Raw genomic sequence first — 8,665 nt, 5'->3', positions numbered from 1 at the left:
GGGGGGTGTCTGGGGAGAGTAGAGTGTGCATAGACATTACTCATACCTCGTGGAGATAGAGAGGTTGTTTCCGAAAGAACCTCATCTCAAGCAACACACATCTAAAAACAGATATAAAACTAGAAAACTGAAGTAATGAAGACATCACAAATAATAGGAGAAGCATTCTAAAGCATACAGAGGAAGGAACAATAATCATAGCATAATAAGTTGACTTCACTAGTACAACAACAACACTCCAAGTGAAATCTGGAGGGCAGAGTGTGAGCACACCTTACTCCTACCTGGAGACAGAGATGTGGTTTCCCAAACACCCTCCGCTCAAGTAAAACATATCAAACAAATATAAAACTAGAAAAAACAGAAGTAACAAAGACATTACAAATAATAGGGGAAACATTCAAAAGCATACAGAGAAAAGTCATGTTAAATAGAACAGAAAAAGAGAAGAGTGGTGAAGAAACCTGCAAGATGTGGAAGAGAACGCCAACTACCATGACCATGATTCTTGATATACTCAACAAGCTTTTCATCTTCCTCAGGTGTCCATGGCCCTTTCTTTAAACCTTTCTTCTCACAACATGGTGTTCTCCCCATCCCTTACACACACACACACAAAAAAAAACTATAACTCACTTAAGTTCTTTGAATTTGTTTCTAATAAGTGATCACTTGAAAGCAAGTCTTTTAGCTTTAAAAGATGGAGTGTTTCAATCAAGACTGAGGGGAAAAAGGAAAGACTTGACTTTTCAAATGGAGAAAAAAGTGAAAACATTGTAGGTTATAAGTGAAGAGGGGAAAGCATATGGTTGTGGTTAAATGGTGAATAAGGAAAGTTGACAACCATCAGGTTTTAAGTTTCAAATTTAGCACAACAATAATAACATATTCAGCGTAATATCAGGTGTAAGCTTAGGAAGAATAAATTATATGCAGATTTTAGTTTTATCTCGTGAAAATAGAAAGATTGTTTTTGAAATATTATCAATTCAAATAACACATATCAAAGCCAGTAGAAAACAAAAGATACAGAATCAAAGAGGACATAGTAAATAATAGGGAAAACATTACACAACATCATAGAAAAGGCAAAGTAACAACGGTCAAATAATGTGATAATCGAAGCATAAGAAACAACAAATATAACATGAATCGAAGGAGAAGGAATTATTTCTTTGTTTTTATGTGATACATTTCATTTTTTGAAAATCAAACTATGCCAACTTTGACTGATATTTGGTAAGCCTATTCTATAATGTGTTTTTCATCAAATTGACATGAGAGAATTTGCAACTTATACAATCGAAATTTTAAATTTAAAACATTAAATTGACAAAATCTAATTTAGGTTCAAAAATTAATCAAATTAACTCTCGAAAAGCGAAAAATTACCAACATATATTGAGAGGAAGAGAGTAGATGATTTATTCTAATTTGTTCAAATTAAGTAGAAGCAAAATATACTAGAGAACATGTCAAATGGAGTAGCCCTTATAGTCAATAAGGTGAGTTAAAGTGTATAAGTAAACACTTAAACTTGCATAAAGTTAAACAAGTAGAGACATGAGTCCTATGTGGTATAATACATGTCGGACACCACGTAGGATATCATGTAGGACGGTGTGTCTATTTATTCAACTTTATACAAGTTTAAGTGTCTACTTATGCACATACCAAAATTACACAATATAAATGTAAGCATCGAACTAAAGTTAAAAGACATATTTATGTATATGACTTAAAGTGCACAAGTTAGACACTTAAAGTTGCATAAAGTTAAACAAGTAGAGACATGAGTCCTATGTGGTATAATACATGTCGGACACCACGTAGGATATCATGTAGGACGGTGTGTCTATTTATTCAACTTTATACAAGTCTAAGTGTCTACTTATGCACATACCAAAATTACACAATATAAATGTAAGCATCGACTAAGTTAAAAGACATATTTATGTATATGACTAAAGTGCACAAGTAGACACTTAAAGTTGCATAAAGTTAAACAAGTAGAGACATGAGTCCTATGTGGTATAATACATGTCGGACACCACGTAGGATATCATGTAGGACGGTGTGTCTATTTATTCAACTTTTATACAAGTTTTAAGTGTCTACTTATGCACATCCAAAATTACACAATATAAATGTAAGCATCGACTAAGTTAAAAGACATATTTATGTATATGACTAAAGTGCACAAGTAGACACTTAAAGTTGCATAAAGTTAAACAAGTATAGACATGAGTCCTACGTGGTATAATCCATGTCAGACACTACATAGGATATCATGTAAGATGGTGTGTCTATTTATTCAACTTTATATAAGTTTAAGTGTCTACTTATGCACACCAAAAATTACACAATATAAATGTAAGTTGTGACTAAATTAAAAAATATATTTATGTATTATGCCTAGATATTTCTCACAATTAATTGACATATATCAATAGGTGGATTGGATCAACAAGTCTTAGGTGCTATGCATTTAATGCCATGATATGTTGTCTAAGGAGAAACTGTACTACTATTTCTAATGGAAATAAATTCATACGTAGGCCACATGCTACAAGAATTTTTTTTTGGATGATTGATGCAATAGAACACTAAAGTTGCATTGAATGAATGCCTAATCTTCATTTCTTTCCCAATTCTTGAGGTTTTGGGAATCTCATCTCAGATATACTAGTACTATTGGATAGCAAGAAAATTTGTTAAATGCAGTGTGCAGAGGCAAAAATAGAGGAAAAGAAGAAATTTATGAATGAAATGATCCACGTCAGATCGGAACGAGATTTCTAAACTCCTTATAAAATTTTGACAATATTCCTATTTTTTAACTAATTTTTAGGATAATGCTTATTTAACATGGTATTAAAGTTAGATTCATTAGGCTCGGTATGGAACCCTGGGCCACGCATAATTGTGAATATACTTCCGATCCGTGATTGCGTATGCTCAAGACCGGATAACGAAATATCGGGTAAAGAATATACAGACTTGAGCGTGAGAGAGTGATGAATGAAATGATCTTAGGTAAAATTGAAACGAAATTCTTGAACTCCTTATAAGATCCCACGTAAAATCGATACGAAATTCCGGATAACGATGAATGGAATGATCCAACGTCGGATTGGAACGAAATTTATGAATTTCTTATAAAACTTTGATAACATTTCTCTTTTTGAACTAATTTTTAGGATTATGAGTTACTCTATATTTAATTTAACATAGTATTAAAATCAGACATGTTAGAGCCGGTGTAGAACTCGAACCATACAGAATTGTGAATATACTTCTAATCCATGATTGTGTATGCTCTACACCAGATAAAGAATATCCGGACTTAACCATGAGAAAGTGATGAATGAAATGATCTCACGTAAAACTCATACAAAATTTCTGAACTCTTTATAAGATTTGAACGATCCTCTATATAGTAACCCTACAAAAACTGCAAAGTGAGCATTAAATCCAATTAAAATGAGAATAGATTTTTAACTTTTTTTAGATTGATGAGAACATAGAAATAAAAGACAAGCAATTGGTCAACAAGTATCTGTCTGTGTAAGTCTATTTGACAAAATGTATCAGAATTAAATGCTTAGACAATTTAAAATCTATTTAAATTTATATCCACAGGTAATTGGACTGAACATAAATAAGCTCTTAATTGTGCATTCAAAGAGCAGGAGCTTGTTAAAAGAAACAAATCTTCCTAGGTCAATGCTGTCATTGCTGCCCTTTTCAATACAGATTGGTTTTTTGTCAGCAATAATTTACTCGGTCCGTTTCAAAATAGTTATCACGTTTTATTGTTTTGAGAGTTCATTGATTAATTAATAATTAACTTAAATTACATTAAATTAATTCAATATTTAAAAAATAAATTTTAATTTTTAAAACCTATACAAAAAGTATAATTTTTTAATACTAATATGATAAAAAAGTACATTTCAAAATATCAATCAACATTTATATCATTTGACTCTTAAAAAGAAAAAAAATTGTGACAAATAAAAAGGAATAGAATAGCTTAGATGTATTTGAAACCCTATTTAACTTCTTAAGATTTCTTGTTGTATAAAAAAAATTAGCTTTATGTTATGTTATTCGTAGGGGTGGATATTGATCGATTCAGTCTGGATTTGTCAATTTGGGATTCAAGTTTGAGATTTTTCTTGGAAGGTATCGGGAAGAATTTGGAATGAAATAAGAGGAAAAGATTTTCTACTAATTCAGAAGCGACCCATAGACTTTTATTTTCACGTCTCTAACTTCTACTTGAGGTCACTTAGAATTTTTTTTCATTCGAATTAGCTTTTTGTTTTTGCTCCTTCACTCTTGACTGAAATTCATGGATCGACCCCATCATCTCTTGAGTGATAAAATCCAACAAGTTTATCACCCCTTTTAGTGCTTGGTCTAGACCCACAAATGAATAAGAAGCGACGCAAGATCTTTCAAACTATTTCTGTAGGAGGTCTAGACTTATTTTTTTCTGATCCTTTGCTGATTGCTAAGTCATACTTTACTCGATTGTATTTATTGAAATTTCAAGTCAATAATATTATAACTAGAGGGGTGAAAGTCTCTTAAGTGTAAAGGAACTCGCTAGACCTTCAAAAGAAAGGAGATCATGTTCATGCTTTAGATGATATTGATTTGATTTATTGATTTTTGATTTGTACTAAATCACTAACCAAATCAATAAGATTTTTATTATTGATTTTCAATTAATCGATTTTTGGTTCTTAATAATTCAAATTTTGATTTAACCAATAAAAAAATGTTCATACAAAAAATTATACACAATGTTCATAAAATAAAAATAGAAGCAAGAATAGAAATGCGACACAAGTTCCTTAAACATTGAACTTCCTCAACTCCTTGATACTCTTTAAGTTTTAACAATCTTTCATAATTTTCATGGTAAGTTTTATTCAAATCAAGCTTTAATTTTTCACATTTGACTTGTAAGAGTACCTTCATAAACATTTATGTCAGGATAAACACTAGTCTGAGTAAGAGTCCTAAAAATCTACTTGACATATATTTTAAATATTATTAGGCTAATTTGATCTCTAAAATCATTGAAAAAAATAAATCAAAGACTTGTTGTCCTTGATATTAAACTTTTGTAATTGACTAAACCTTGTGGCGAAAAAAGATATTGGGTATCTCTCTATTATAAAGATAATCTAAAAATCTCGCTTACTAACTTAGTAACTTTCATTCCTCTATAAATCACATAGAGAAATGTCAAGTAGTCCAGTGTAACTGAAAACTTAACCTTGGACTATGATGGGAAATTATAATGGACAGTATTATGGTTGTGAACGATTACAACGTTCCAAAATAATAAAATCCTAACATTTTGATCATTCAATATTTTTCAAAAAAATATTGAAAAATATCAACAAATGAATATAAGAATAGATTAACTAAAGTTCTTTGAAATATAAGAGCTGGATGATTTCCAAGCTCATCCAAAATCTTCTTTAGATAGGGTTTGGATGAACTTAGAAGAAAAAGAATCTAATGAAAAAAGAGAAAAGACATAAAGTGACACCTTAACTAAAGTTCTTTGAAATATAAGAGCTGGATGATTTCCAAGCTCATCCAAAATCCTCTTTAGATAGGGTTTGGATGAACTTAGAAGAAAAAGAATCTAATGAAGAAAGAGAAAAGACATAAAGTGACACCTGAAGTTGTTCCGAATTTTTAAAAAGACATTTTAACTTTGCAAGTGTTCTATTATCCCACAAAACATTTTAAAATCACAATAAATACACACTTTTTACACAATCTGCATTCTCAATGCATGAGCGTGAGTCTCACCCCAATTAATAATATAATTGCATATTTTTTCCAAACCCATTTAGTAAAAATTGGATAAAATCTTGACCCATTTACTTTTTAATCATGACCCACTCCATTTTAACCCTAAACCCCTTTTAAATTTTCACTCTACTCTCTCTTTGATGATCAAAACCTTAAGCATTTCAATAGTCACAATAAATTTATTTTGCGGTGATAATTTCTTGAATTATGGAGTCAAAGCGAAGAAGTGAAGGCTTACATGTTAATTGCTTCTTGATTTGAATGCAAATTTTGTTAAAAAATGTTATTATTATATGGTAGTGATTTTTTGAAAAATCATCTTTATAGTGATTTGTTGTTATTTTCTTCTTGTGCTATCTATTATTCATGTGTACGTAGTGTTAGTTTAGGATTGCTTTGAGTTTGAATGTTTTTTCAGTGATTTAGTTTTGAAATTTGTCTGCAATTGCACTTTCATGATTTACAAATTCGTTGATCTCATAACTTTTAAATAAAAAAATAAATAAAAAATTGAAGCTAGTAAAGCTAGATGAAAATTTCATTGAGAATGGAGATTTTTTTTTTTGGGTTGTAGATGGCAAGCTCTTCAACATATATCAATGGAGGTTTTGGAGAAGATGAGAAGTAGGTATTTTAATAAAGAAGAAAAATCAAATTGCCAGTGCCACGTGACATTTTTACACTGGTTTGGGGGTGCATTTTTACTTCTCCACGCGCCCATCAAATGTGAGAACACAGCTATTGTGAAAATGGGTCAAAAGTGTTTAATTATTGTGATTTGAAATAGTTTCATGGGGTAATAGGACGCCCACACACTTTAGGTGTCTTTTTGAAAATTCAGGACAACTTCAGGTGTCATTTTATGTCTTTTCTCACGAAAAAATATATAATATAATGCTCTATTTTTCTTTACTATGTATATATAAGAGTTTTTGGCCAAAATCATCATTTAACTATACCCCAAACTTAAAGTACATCTTTAAAATATCATTCTTAGCAGAAAACATCCCTCAAGTATTTAAAAGTGAACAATTTTCATCCTTCTACTTGAATTTATCAGAAAACTAACAGATCCCACAAATATCAAGTCACCCCTTTGTAATTATTATTCTTAGATACGCCAAAATACTATCGTGAACGTTTTGGGTAATTGAATTTAGCATTATGCAAAATCTTTTAAATTGACAGTTCTTTTTTTCATTTATTTTTCATGTAATTTGATATTAAAAATATTATTAGTTGAAATATGTTTCTTCTCAATTGAATATGCTGGAAGCGGCATTTGTTGGAGACTTCCTCTTCTAATAATGTAGAATGAAACTCAAATGCGAGACATAATCAATATTTTGATCACTTCTATATCAGATTGGCCCAAATATTTATTGATCTAAATACAGTTTGTCTATGAAAAAGGTAAAGATAATTAAGCTTCAGCTTCTTTCCGTTACTAAATGAGAAAAAGAGCAGATCATATATCATCACACCTTCCAAACATTTTTTGTTTCAGTAAGCAATAGTGTCTAATATTTTTAATATTGTTTTTCAGGAACTTCTTACAGCATGTAATAAAATTATGCAAGAAAACTTTTGTTGATAGTCACGTGAACTGCTCATGTTTTTGTAGGATCCATTAATTTTTTGACGATATCTAATAGCTAGAAGGATGAAAATTCTTCACTTTTAAATACTTGAAGGATGTTTTCTGCCAAGAATGATACTTTAAGGATGTAGTTTAAGTTTAAGGTATAATTTAAGAATATTTTTGGCCAAAAACTCTATATATAACACAAATTAAGTACAAATCTAATGAAAATTAAAAGTCTGTCCTAATTTTAATGACTCATATAGCACAGTAAACTAGTGCGGCAACATTATTATTTTTTACACGTCATTTAGATTTCGAACTCTCAATTTGATCAGAGGAAAAGAATGAGGTGCATTAAAGGCTCTCTGCATCTACTAACTTAAATTCTTGGACCCCATTTAGAAGGAGGAAAAGAAAAACTACAGAATATGCATTTAGTATGAAAGAGAAAAGAAGAGAAGAGTTAATGAGGGGATCATGAAATTTCAGAACAATATTGATAAATTCAAGATGACAAAACCAACATTCATGTAAAGAGAAATAATAATGTAGGTGATAGACCAATCAGGGTCGTGAATGTGGTGGATTGGTAAGTATTTCTTTTCATCCTTAATTAAGAGGTTTTGGGTTTGAATCCCTCTGAATATGGAGTTGCCTTTATTAGAGAGCACTTTACTTCTCAATGTGATATTTTCTTACGCGAATTCAGATTTAATCGGACTCTAATGTGGATACCAAACACCAGATAGGAAACGAAAAATAATAATGGAGGTGATAGAGAACACTCAAAAGAGTGTAGAGGGAACACTTGTTTGGCAATCTCTTATCTTGTGATAGCCTAACATGCCCTTCCTTTTCTGACTCTAAATTTTGTCAATGAATTAAATGAATGTGGTCAAAATACATAGGATAGACTCGAAGCTAAAATCTAATTTTATAATTTCTGAATTTTATAATGATGATTTCAAGTGTTAATAACTGGCTTCTAAACTAATATCCGTACATATTTTTAATGAACTTCTTAATACATGTACATTTAAGCAAAATTACTGAATTCAGATTCTAACTTATAGCTCCGACCTTATCTCAAAGCAACTATAGATATACATACATAGGAGAAATGGTTTTTTCAGTTTTATCTTCTTTTTTTAATTATATATTCATTTTTACACGTGAAAAATCTAAAAAGTTAACTTTTTTATTTAAATTATATAAGGACACGAAATCTCATTTCTT

General features: G+C 30.3%; 1 protein-coding gene across 1 annotated transcript in view; it reads right to left on the bottom strand.

Moving 5' to 3' along the window:
* LOC102587366 (protein ODORANT1-like) overlaps positions 1-808 on the bottom strand; it is a 2,695-nt gene extending 1,887 nt beyond the window's left edge. Inside the window, exon 1 of the mRNA XM_006345533.2 lies at positions 465-808. Coding sequence (XP_006345595.1) covers positions 465-597 — 133 coding nt within the window. The 5' untranslated portion in view covers positions 598-808. The remainder of the gene's footprint in view (positions 1-464) is intronic.
* Between the last annotated feature and the right edge of the window lie 7,857 nt (positions 809-8,665).

The sequence above is a fragment of the Solanum tuberosum genome, unplaced genomic scaffold, assembly GCF_000226075.1.
Source record: "Solanum tuberosum cultivar DM 1-3 516 R44 unplaced genomic scaffold, SolTub_3.0 scf00069, whole genome shotgun sequence".
Lineage (NCBI taxonomy): Eukaryota > Viridiplantae > Streptophyta > Magnoliopsida > Solanales > Solanaceae > Solanum > Solanum tuberosum.
Note: the sequence above shows the minus strand (reverse complement) of the source record. Positions and strands in the feature narration are given on the sequence as shown.